The sequence below is a fragment of the Microchirus variegatus genome (assembly GCF_963457635.1).
Source record: "Microchirus variegatus genome assembly, chromosome: 8".
In the NCBI taxonomy this organism is placed as follows: Eukaryota; Metazoa; Chordata; class Actinopteri; order Pleuronectiformes; family Soleidae; genus Microchirus; species Microchirus variegatus.
The window spans coordinates 4,938,486-4,950,963 of record NC_139809.1 but is presented as its reverse complement, the minus strand read 5'-3'; the positions used below and the strand labels follow the sequence as shown (position 1 = coordinate 4,950,963).

The following is a 12,478-nucleotide window of genomic DNA, read 5'->3' as shown; positions in this document are numbered from 1 at the left end:
TGTGCAGGTAATTGAATAAATTAAATTAAAGATTAAGTAAGTTTGACATAAAGTTTTAGCCCCAACCATCTCATCTACTCTTTTTTGGCAGGAGCGCAAACGGGTCTTAGAAGCAGAACGGCAGGCGAGAGTGGAAGAGCTGCTGATGCGGAGGAAGGAGCAGGACGCTCGCATCGAGCAGCAGAAGCAGGAAAAAGAGAAGGCGAGAGAAGATGCAGCACGGGAAAGGGCCAGGTTTGTAACTCCAAATCTTTTCAGTATGAGTGTAAATACTGTACATGTGTACACGGGTGGCTGCGCCAGTTCTCGTTTAAATTTTCCGACTGTAATTCAGATGTTAGAAAAACCCTGTTGTGCATTCTATCCCGAAAGAGACCGAGAGGAGCGCCTGGCTGCTCTGAGTGCTGCTCAACAGGAGGCCATGGAAGAGCTACAGAAGAAAATTCAGATGAAGGTAACGTAGCCTCGTCTCCCTCCAATGGACAACATCTAGGAAACTTCCTTTCCCATATGACCCCTGGTTTCTGCTTTTTACGGTTCCCTCCGTAGCACGATGAGAGCAGCCGTCGGCATATGGAGCAGATTGAGCAGAGGAAGGAGAAGGCTGCTGAGCTCAGCAGTGGTCGACATGCAAACACGGACTACGCCCCCAAACTGACACCATATGAGCGCAAGAAACATTGCTCCCTATGTGCCGTTGTGGTATGTACAGTTTAATCCAAACAGTTTTAGGATTCCACTTGACAACCTTACATTGTTTCTGCCATCGTCCAAAAATTAGAATGTCCATTAGTTTCAAATGAGACGTAATTGTCATTCATCGTTATACTGTGTCTTTGACAAACGTATACATGAAAAAGGAAACAGGCAGTTATTGCAGCAAATCAGCTTCGCTCTGCTCCTCTTTGTGTTTTGGCAGACTATAATATATAACATAAAAAAAGCAAGGTGATTCAAAGGATTTTTGGACGAGGCTACATTCAAATGAGGATTTAACAGCGTTGATTAAAGATGGACCCTTAAAACTAAGATTTATGACTGGGCGTGATTATGCGTTTTCAAGTATCAGGCAACAAATCCAATAAGCAGACATATTTATCTCGTAGACTGACTGCAGCAGTCGAGAGGGCGGAACACCTCGAGTCCTCAAACCACCATCAGATAAAGGGGGGGGGGGGGGGTTCGGGGGGGTGAATGAGGAAATCTTGTTAAAACGTTCGATGACCTTGGCCAGCATCTGACACCAGAGATCATGGATGGGTCAGCGGAAAGCACTTTATTTAATGACGTTGAACACAATGCATTCAAAATGGGATAAAGCAAAACCCAGCCTCATGCCTGCCTTGTTGTGGCCATTTCTAACACCTGCACTACATTTATTTATGAGTAAGATCTACTGTGTGGTATTTCATGCATATTTGAAACATGTAGCATCTCTTTGTTTTTAAATTACCATAATTCTAAGTATTGCGTTTCAAAAATAAATCACATTTTCTGTCTTTTGGTTTAAAGTGCAGTGGAAGCAGGTCATGTGTCATTGTTGTATATCATATTTCCCAGCATCCCATGGAGCCCCTGTTGACCCTTTCTCTCCTTTATCTCCATTGTGTCCTCAGCAGTGACCTCTGACCACTGTGTTTGTGTTTGCAGATCACCTCAGAGGTGCACCTGTTCAGCCACATCAAGGGCAAAAGGCACCAACAGGCCGTGCGAGACAGTAGCAGCATCCAGGGACGGGAGCTCTCCGACGAGGAAGTGGTGCGTATCACCCACACCCTGACCATGAGCAAACACCCACTTATCCTGCCAAAAAGACACTGCTGTACTGGTGCTTGTGTCACGGAAAAAGGGACAAAGACTCAGCGGCGGTCTTTTATGACGTGGTCATTATTTTTGTTTATGCTTCCCCTTATATACTTCTGTGGCTCTGTTGTTGGCATTGTGAGATTACAAATGGGCCTTGAAATGTACACAGTTAGGGGTCAGTGCTTCACTGGAGGGGTGACATCACCCCCTTGTCTCCAGGCTGTTTTTGTCATGGAGCGCCTTTCCATGGGAAGGCAGCTCGTTAATGCAAGGTAACCTCTCAGGCTGCAATATGAGATTGGCTTTTCAGCAGTGCTCATTGTGAGTCTGACAACTGTTGGTGCTATATGCAGCACCTTTGGCCCTGGCAGCTCCTCCATTCTAAGCTTTTTTCAGTGGGAAATAATTGATGGCCCCCTCTTTCCTTTCCTCTAAATGATTTCCTTTCCAAATACAGGTCATTTCATTCAGTTTGACAGTATGATAAACAAGGCGTGTGAGAGTGAAGAGTCAAGCCCTTCACCACTATAGCCATATAAACAGTTCATACTGTATATGAGCACTGCTTCATATAGTTTAAGCCCTTGTGAGCTTATGTCATAATTGACAGTTTTGTATTAAGTGAACTGTTGTGTATTTAATAGATACTGTTCTTATTGTATATATGAAAGCTAATAATGTAGTCGCATAGCTTTATATCAGGAGATTTTGTTTTGGATAGACTTATGTGCCCCCTTTGGTATTGCGATCAAAGTTCATTTTGATGTTCACCATTTCATTCATGCGACTGCCAACTATTTTACTGACTGCAGCTCCATAACTCTTCGTGCAATGAAAGATTTTTAATTAAAATGAAGACGGTTGGCTCAACTGTGCATAGGTCACTCCATAGGTTTTTTTTTTTTCCTCTTGCAGAAGTCAGCCACAAATGCCTTTTGCTGTCACATTTATTCATTTTCTTCTTTGGCAGTGCAGTGATTATCCACTAGACTGGAGCAGTCTGCTGGAAGACCACATGGGATCCCCCCACCCCCTTTTTTTTTCACAGCTTGTCTTTTTCTTTAATACTATGTAGGTAATATTTAGATAATATAAAAGAGATGCATGGCTTCTGAAATGAGCCATCATTGCCAAAGGGAAGTGGTGGTGGTTTCTCTTACACAAGGCAGTCTTCTGCTCTGCTTATCTGTAGTAGCTTGGCAAGGAGGGTATCAGAAGCTGACCTAACAAATTCACTTAGTACTCCTTAAGGTCTTGTTGTTGAAGCTCTGTTGATGACAAATTGAGAACCGTGATGAAATATCCAGACTGCCAGCTGAAGCTAGTCTCACCCTCCCTTTTCCCTGCTGTCTGGAGATCCAACTCTCGTTCAAGGAATGGCTACAAAGCTGTTGTGAAGACACAGATCCAATGAAAAGTATTCATTTTGTCTTGTTTGATGTGTTCCCTCCTTAAGTGTCACTGATAGGATGCAGCTTGTCATGTAAACCACTGTGGTAACGGTAACAGAATACAGTGCGGTATCATATCTTACCTCGTAGCCAACATGAAATACAGCTGTTTGTCTCAGACCAAAATGGAAAACTTACCTCTCAAGCCTTTGTATTTGACACAAGAGGCAGCGAATTCATACATGCCATAGAATTTGTATTTCTGCAGGTTGTCTCTTAGACCTGTTGTAGGTCTATTTGTGTCAGGGAAAGACGTTCAGAGTGGTATCACGTTGCACCAACCGGAGGGAATTTGTGATATTGTGGGCTAGCACTGCCCGTAGGCCAGCATCTTTGTTGCTTTGTTACCGTGGTGTGGCAGACACCTGTCTGTTATCAAGTCTGAATGTCTCCAACACGCACACAACATACATTTACAATAGCCGCCTAGCAACAGTAGAAGAGATGTAAGGATTAGAAACGTGTGTGTGCTAAAGGATCATAGTCTGAGTGACAGCATTTAGCCCTATATGTGTGAACTTCAGCTACCTTCATCTGATTTTTTTTTTTTTTCGATGTTTTGGATGCGTTACTTAGAAACATTTCCATTAAGGGAGTGGCTCCTGCACAGGATACCCTCTCAGAGAGATTACTGAACAGCTGCCTCGCAGGCAAGGGACAGCAACGGTCATGAGGCACAACTGACCTGCAGTATCAGGGAGGAGGAGGGGAGGGTCAGAGGTGTGTGTATACATGCTCGCTTCTTTAGAAACATAATATCCTCACTTGCAATTCCCTTTCCAAGTTATTATGATCCCTTCTTCTGTTTTACCTTACTTTATTGTGTATGTCTGTCCATGCACATCATCGACTTATTCAAAGCAGTGCTAATATGGATCACATTAAAGGGGACATGTTATGCAAAATCAACTTTTTAATCATTTAAATCCTTATATTTGGGACTCTGGAGGTCCTATCAGTCGGCGAAAGTGTGAAAAAAGATGACTCGGTTATGTTTTTGTGGTCCTCCTCAGTCTAAGTACAGGAGATGAAACGCGCGATGTTGACTTCCGCGCTCACTGGGACTTCACAATGCGCTAAATTCCTGGAATTGTTGTCTCGAAACCGGAAGTCTGCGAAGTCCACGAAACCTTCTACTCTTGGCTACACAGTGCAGCACAGAGTCCTACACAAACTTCCAGCCTCAGAGGATTGAACTGTCCAGTGGATGCATGTTATATATGACGGCAATGTGCCTGCCAGAGCCTGCAAATGATCACTTTTCCACATGATAACTGCTGTTAGCTCCCAGTAGCCTGAGTGGCTGATGCCATTTCCTGTCCCTTAAGTTTAATTTTACTTTTTTTTAAGGTGGACCTAATACTACTAAACAGAGCGTTCTGAACAGGGCTGTTTTGGCAGGGTGATTGAACTGCTGTGGTGCTTCATCCTTAAAGCATGTCACAGACATGTTCATTAGGACACCAGGGAACTAGTTTAACTTAGAGAAATATGGTATAATATGACCCCTTTAAGTATTTCTTAAGGATATTGAACAGTCACTACAAGATCACATCAATCTGAAGCTTCAAACAGAATGTTATCCTGTCTTTGGGTGGTATGTTCAAACTCTCCCAATAACATCAGCTACTTTCAGCCTTTGGAAAAAGGTGTCTGTTGTGTTAATTAATCAAGACTATTCAAAAATGTTTATTCATGTGCATAGTTTGGCCGTAGAAGGTAATTACAAATGCATTCATGAGTCAAAATGGTGAAGAAATATTTAGATTTAGATCTCAGATTGGGAAACTTAAGCCCACCAAGGAACACCAATTTTTCCAACAGCTGTAAATAAGAAATCCCTATTCAATCAACGTGCACAAACACTTCCAACCAAAGGGGTATGGTGTTGTATCCCACACACAGGTTTTTAGTTGTATCGGTGAATGAAAGCCCTTTAGCGATGAGGCCTATCCTATTCACTGCTGGGGTTCTGGATGACAGCATAATTGGATAATTGCTTTGTTGCACATGCATCATGTTTTTTTCAAATTGGGTTCCATTCCCCCATCTGCTGGTGGAAATATCTTAATCATCGAACGGGGGCCAGACAGGAAGCAAACACCTTCATGTCTGTAATCTGTAATTACCTACAATAGTTTACAGTCTTTTGAAGCCACTCACTCACAAAGGACAGTTGTAGATCAACACAATATATTCAGTGCCTGACTTTAAACAGCCATGATGGTTAATATTTACTTAAGTGACTGTGTCACTTTGACAGCATGTTGTTTTGCAGTTAACCTTATATTGATAAACTGTCATTATTATTTTGATAGTTGTGCCAAAAACGTCTTACACACTCAGTAATGGAATGAGTAATTTTCCATAAATTCTGCCAGTGATGTCTTTAATATGTCTCGTTTTTTTGTCCACTTCAGGAACATCTCTCTTTGAAAAAATACATTGTGGATATCATGACGGAAAACTCGCTTACTTCAGAGCCAATGAACCACGCCGATGAAAGGCAGAAGGCAAGGAAGAAGGTGAAGAAGCTCCGCGCCAGGATGAATTCGAGGTAATGTATCAATTGTCCCTCTCTTTCTGCCTAATCAGTCTCTCGTTCTCCATCCTCTCAGAGACACAAAACTGTGCCAGGAGTTTTTTTTATGAGTGACAAGGAGAAGGAAAGCAGATATTATGTGCATCCTGGCTGTCCATAAGATAACCGTGATGAGCTTAATTTATGACCACTTTCTGTGATTGGGGAGCAAAACTGCAACTCCATGTGTAGCCCTCAGCTTTCACCTGTAAGAGCTTTCCTCCAAATTGCTGCCAAGGCTATGCCAAACCTGAAGTCTCCCTTGGTGTACAGGATATATGTTAAAGTATGCATGAGCCACGTCTATTTTTCTTCTTCCGAGTTATTGATTTTTGGTTTTTTATGAATGAAGTATCAAAGAAAATCCATAGTAATCAACAAATAGGAGGCAGAGCTGCTGTGTGTCAGAACCTGGACCTGAGCTCCATCAATTTAACAGGCTGTCACAACACGGATGGAGGAGAGTGGAGACAGACACTGTTATTGTTGTCGTTGATGTAGATTATGGGATGCCACCTCGAGCACAATGACGATGCATTTTAGATATAAAAATAAATACAGAAATGGGAAACTGTATCTGATCTATAAAGTAAGATGCTACTTTTTTCACGCAAGCATGGTCATATTTTTGGAAGGGGCAAACAAAAACAAAGAATAAGGGGAAATTCACAGAAGTGACACAACTACTTCAATGCTTCTCTTTTTTTTTAGCTTACTAATGTTGTGCTGGGTGTGTCTCTCTAACATCTATTGATGGAAAAATCAAAAATTGACCCTGGTATTGGTCATGAAGCAAATGAAAACAACTTTTTTTTATTTATTTTTTGTTTTCACTTTTTACTGTAGGCCATGAGCTCCGCACAGCACATTCACCAGCCAGTACTTGAAGTCCATTAAGGAAGGTCTGCTAATAATATGATCCTTATGGTAGAAAACAAGTTGTCGATGTTCTAAGGTTGTAAACAAATGAATCTCCATCTGAATTTCCATTTAGATATAATATGATTACTAATATGAATTATTTAAATGTTGCTTAATCCAGTGGAAGATCGGAGTCAGTATGGCTGGGCAATAAAACAGTAATAATAATTATTGCAAATTAAAAATTCACCTATAGCAATATAATTAAACTTTATTATATATATATATATATATATATATATATATATATATATATATATATATATATATATATATATATATATATATATATATATATATATATATGATGTTTACACATTGTGCAAACACATTTTGTGTTAAGTTGCATATATTTCAAAATAATGCAAAATGTTGTGTTTTATCTCAGTGGTGCAAAACTCTGGCTGTTTTATTAGTGTCTGTTTTATAGACTTTTACAATTTACTGGTTTCACCAGCCTTCACTCTTGAAAAGAAAATCAATTGCTATAATTATCAATATATTGACTGATTTTGTTTAGTTGAAAATGCTGAAAAAAGTGTTCTCCACAACCCTCATGTAGAGGATGATTGAATGAATTAGCCATAGGAGTAAGTGAGCAGGCAGGTCGTGGTTGCCTTTGTTTACACATGTGTACCACTTATTACTGTGTGCAATTCTTCCTTTATTATCAGTGTTCTTTTAAGAGTGTACACAGATGTAATGACCCTCTTATCATATCAGCCCAGGGTGAAATATTTGTAGCCGTTCTGCCACAGTGCTTTATTCTCAGTGCTGCCATTTGTGGCTTAGTGAGGCTCAGCAGTACTGAAAATGTGACAATTATGATCTGTCTCTGTTCACCGTCAACTCCTGCCATAGCCCTGCTGAGACTAGCACTCAAAGGCAGCAGCAGGCTTTGAGTGAGGTCATAAATAACATGGAGCCCCAGTAAACATAAAGGTGAGCCGCTTCACCATAAGGTGGAAATGAAGCGTTTTATTTGAACGCAGTATGGCGTCCGTAAAACGTGAGTGTTTCTTGCAAAGACACAGTAGGCTGACATGCTGTCATAAAGAAGTTCACACACATTGGAGCCCATGTTCTTTTTTTTCCCCTTTATTGCATCTTGGCTAACCTTCTCTAAAGTAAAATAAAATGCTGTAGGTAGCCTGTCAGTTTAGGTTTGTGTGGGATCTGAATTTGGAGACTAAATTCTCTACTTATGCTTTTGTACAGGCTGTAAAAAATGAGCTCTCAGCAGGGAACTGACTGGCCAGTGTGCGTGTGTGTGTGTATATGCATGCATGTATGTAGACCCCAGATGGTGGTGTGTACTAATACACTCCTGTATGTAGTAGAGCTGAAACTATTAATCGATTACTAAATTCATTGTCAACTATTTTGATCACATTTGAAAATTGTTTTAGCTTCTTAAATGTGAATATTTTCTTTGTTTCTTTGCTCAAAACAAAGAAATCATTAAAACTGAATCATTTTGGTTTGTGGACAAAACGAGACGTTCGAGAGCATCGTCGTTTCCGGGTTTGACAAACACTGATCAACATTTTTGAACATTTTCTGACATTTCATGGACCAAACAATTAATCGAGAAAATAATTGACTGATTAATCTATTACAGAAATAATCATTAGTATATTGTATTGGCTATATTATGAGACAGAAAGCATGGCTCTAACTAATGTCACTTTTTCAGTTTCTAAAATAAAGTATGCTTCCTAAAAACTTTGATAGAAACCCAAACAAATTATTTTCACAGACCATGAAAAAATAGAGGTTTCAAATAATAGTATAGTTTGCCATGATTGTGTGAAGACTGAGTCCAGTACAGACCAAAATACCCCTACAGCAGTGCTGCCAAAAAGTCCCACAGGAGGCGGATTTTTAGAAAGTTTCAGTGAACATTTAAGCAAAATGGAATGAGGTTTTTGTATATTTAAATCCTCTTTATTGCATTTTGAAAGTATGCTTGGTGTCCCTTTTTTTCAAGGGCTGTGTTGTACATTGCAGTCACCACATTTCACATGGACTGACTTGTTTCACCCCCTTCAATTATTGTGAAACTGTAGTGTCCCTGGGTAATGCAAGACCACATATTTCACAATAATTAAAGGATGTACTGCTATCGGTATCGTAGTTTCATAAACGCTGCATCGAGACGCGTTGTAAGTAAACAGTTAAAACCATGGAACAGCAGATGAGTAATAGGATTACAATCTTTGTGAATGCTGGAAATACAAATTGAGCAGTTGGGAAGGTTTTTTGTTATCTCGTTGTTCTGGTCCAGCGGTGAAGTGAGTCGTCTGTTGCTATTGGACGACTGCCCTTGGATACAAGTGATTGTGAACTGTAGATCAGGCTTTGGTTGGTCCACAGCCGGTCTGCTGGGACGAATTCTCTCATCATGTTCCAGGAAGTGTTTGATTGTATCAGTGAAGAGATGGGTGACTGGAAGACGCTCCAACTCTGATCAATAGTTACTTATCATGTCTGGGAATACCTGGTTGACTGATGGACAAACATGGAGATAGAATCCTCCACACAACACACACTCGCACACTCTTGGACTATTGCCACAGAGATGCCAGTCCCCTACTGACCATGACCTTTCAGGAGGTCACGTATTCAAAACAATGGTTGTGTTGTTTGAAATGTCCCTTAACTGTTTATTTGGCAATGAGTAAGTATAAAAGTAAAAAAAAATAAAAAAATAAGCCCCCCTTGTTGAATAAGACTGGAAGGCAGGAGTTCTTAAACTTAGAATTGGGTCACGACGATATGAGTTTATGGCAGCAGAAACGCGCGTCCCTGCAGAGCCAGTGTCTGATTATTTTAAGTTAAGTTACTTCGTAAACGGCTGACAGGCCAAATAAACACACTCGGTTTGAACTTTTTCTTTCCTCTTCACACTATCATCTGATGTGTTCTTTACTGACTGGCCAAACAATTTTTCTGGGATTCAAAGACATTTTTCCTATGTCTTCATCTGCAGGGGAAAGGAATATGAGACGTCGGTGGAGGCAAAGACACTGTTTCCTGACTCTCCATATAAGGCCAAGTGAGTATCTCGCTTTTCAGAGCTTAATATTTGCTATTTGACTGTTTAATGTTAAAGTGATTATAAAGCTGCTGTGGGTAAGGGCAACAATAAATGATTTTACTAGTGGGTGTTTTTTTTATCTGCTTTAAGCGTTTTGTATTAAATGAAATATTGTTTCAAAGCAGCAAATCTTGCCTTCTGCTTTAGGTTGCAGCGTCTGCTGAAGCAGCTGCAGAGCCAAGACAGCGGCCAGTGGGTCACCAACAAAGTGTCAAGTCTGGAAAGAACTCTGGGAGAGATCGCTCGCATCTTGGAGAAACAGGTAGAGCAACAACTGGGTCACGTACACAGAGTTCTACTCTTTTCTTCTCTTTATCGCACATATACAACCAATTATTTCATGTAGAGGTCTCTTTCAATCGTTCACATTTTCCTCAAACCAACCATAACATTATCAATTGGGTTGTGAGGGTGTTTAAAGCCTCAAGTTAAGTTTGCCCAGCCCCGTGTTTTGTTTGTTTGTGTTTGTTTCTGTACTCTGGATTCCTCCCGCATTCTAAAAACATGCAGATTGGGAACACCCTGTATTCGACCAATAGCGAATAGTAGTTTGTCTCTGTATGTTGGCCTTGAGATTGGCGACCTGTCCGGGGCTGTACCCAGCCTTTTGCCCTATGTCGGCTGGGATTGGCTCCAGCTCCTAATGCCACCCTCATGTGGAGGATAAAGTGGAAGAAAATGGATGGAAGAAGTAACCTCACTTGGAAGAGCAGTGTCTGGCCCTGACTGACAGTTCAAACCACCTTACATCCACCCACGCGCGCAACTATGCACCTCTTGAACAGTACTAGCTGTCAATCACACCAGGTTCATGCCTCAAACCATGTTGTGCTTTTTTTTTTTTTACCTAAATTGGATTTAGAGTTTTTAACATTTTTGCATCGGAGAAATTCTGAAACTAGTGATTGAGACGTTAAACTCCAGAGGTACAGTAATGTTCTCCAAGACTTATGTACAGGTCATTGAAGTCTCCCTCTGATGTCCAGTCAAAATTATGCGCATTGGCTTCCCGCTCCAGACCTGTTGACTAAATCCATTTTTATTTACAGTCTTTGGGTACAAGTCTGTTTTAGGGCTCCTGCTTTGTTGCTTTGCTGTTGACTCAACAGTCTGCAGCAGTGCGCGGGCCATGCCAGCCCTTTAACATGCCTCGGGTGAGAGTTGTGTTTGGCTGTGGTTCCCTCTGTCTCACCCTCCCGACGTAGAGTATCACTTACTCCAAACCAACTTTGCCTTTGGTTATTGGCTAACAAGGACCAGATTAGCTTGTGTTTTCATTGTCCACATGGTACCAATAGAGGAGCTTCCTTGCTCAAGAGCGTGCGTTTGTCTCATGTCTGTGTCTTGCATGACTCAGATGTCACTCGTTTAGATAATGGTAAATTGGATTTTCAGACAAATGCACAAGACTTGATTAAACAAAGGCGGAGAATACACTTTTTCAGGAATTACATTTCTATCACACGCCGTACTATAAATGCATAGAATTGTCTGATATTTTGGCAAACATTTATACCGTATCTGTTGTTAATTTGAAATATTTGTCCCAGATGTTTCTTTCTTTCTTTTTACAATTCATCACATCAATTTGAGTGGGGGGGAGGAGGGGGATTAAAACACCTGTCACAGTGTTTATGATGAGAGAATATATAGAGAGCCAATATACAGCCCACTTCCTGTAATGAGGCATAAATTTCCTGTCAAGTTGTGGTTTGAAACATCATAATATCCCTCTGTGCATGCGTCTGGGTGTGAGGATAGAGGGATTACGGTGTCCCATCAGTGACGAGGGGGGCGGCCGGAGAGGCTATTATGGTATTTCCCCAGAGAGGCAAAAGAAAGAGGTGGCTGAGGTGGGTGGCACAGCATCCTGTAAGGAGAGAGGAGGACACCAGTGTGATGCGAGTAGCTCACAAGCTGTCACTACACGACGGCTCCTCCCCCTAGTTCCACATACTCCCAGTGCGAGGTTGGAGGTCAGCAGGCCTCAGTCAATGTGCTGTTGCAGGCAAAGAAGAAAACTTGTTTGTTTAGGAGCTTTTTTATTTCATTTAAAACATACAACAAAACAACTGTTATTTATTTCCCCCCCCCCCCCTCCAAGTTCTGCTTTAGCGGTTTTTTTTTTTATTTAAACAACCTACCAAAGCTGAGTAAAGCAATGTGACTGGCTAATGAGGCGGTTGGTAGAACACCCTCCCTCTCTAATCCCTGCTCAAAGTCAAATAAATAGAGTCTCCATCAGCATGGCTGTCTGGCCCCAGAGTCACTTCAAGTCAGGAGCGTTTGTATTATTTGACCTAACAAGCATCTCTCATGTCATTGACTCACCTAAAGATTTGTTTTCCTCCCCCATATCTGATTCAGTCTCCACTTTCTTTGCTAATTTCTTGGACAACACCCTCTTGCACTGCTGCTTGCCCCCCCCCCCCCCCCCAAAAAAAAACTCCTCCCCTGCTTTCTAGGCTACGTCTAGACTCTGACCCAAGTGTGTTTCTCCCTCTGTGGCCTCTAATGGTTTATTTTGTGTCAAACCAGATTTTTGTCTTTACTTTGGGTGATTGAGAGGAGCAATTTTTTCCCAGTCAGCCGTTCTTTTCTTTTTGCTGCACACTTACA

At 41.2% G+C, this 12,478-nt stretch overlaps 1 protein-coding gene across 1 annotated transcript in view; it reads left to right on the top strand.

Moving 5' to 3' along the window:
* Positions 1–12,478, top strand: part of scaper (S-phase cyclin A-associated protein in the ER) — a gene marked incomplete at both ends in the record, with an annotated part of 58,402 nt that overhangs the window by 18,168 nt on the left and 27,756 nt on the right. Inside the window, 8 exons of the mRNA XM_083893994.1 lie at positions 1–7; positions 92–234; positions 373–454; positions 550–702; positions 1,651–1,758; positions 5,678–5,814; positions 9,752–9,817; positions 10,007–10,121. The exon at positions 1–7 is cut by the window's left edge and continues 149 nt beyond it. Of these exons, the coding sequence (XP_083750120.1) occupies positions 1–7; positions 92–234; positions 373–454; positions 550–702; positions 1,651–1,758; positions 5,678–5,814; positions 9,752–9,817; positions 10,007–10,121 (811 nt within the window). The remainder of the gene's footprint in view (positions 8–91; positions 235–372; positions 455–549; positions 703–1,650; positions 1,759–5,677; positions 5,815–9,751; positions 9,818–10,006; positions 10,122–12,478) is intronic.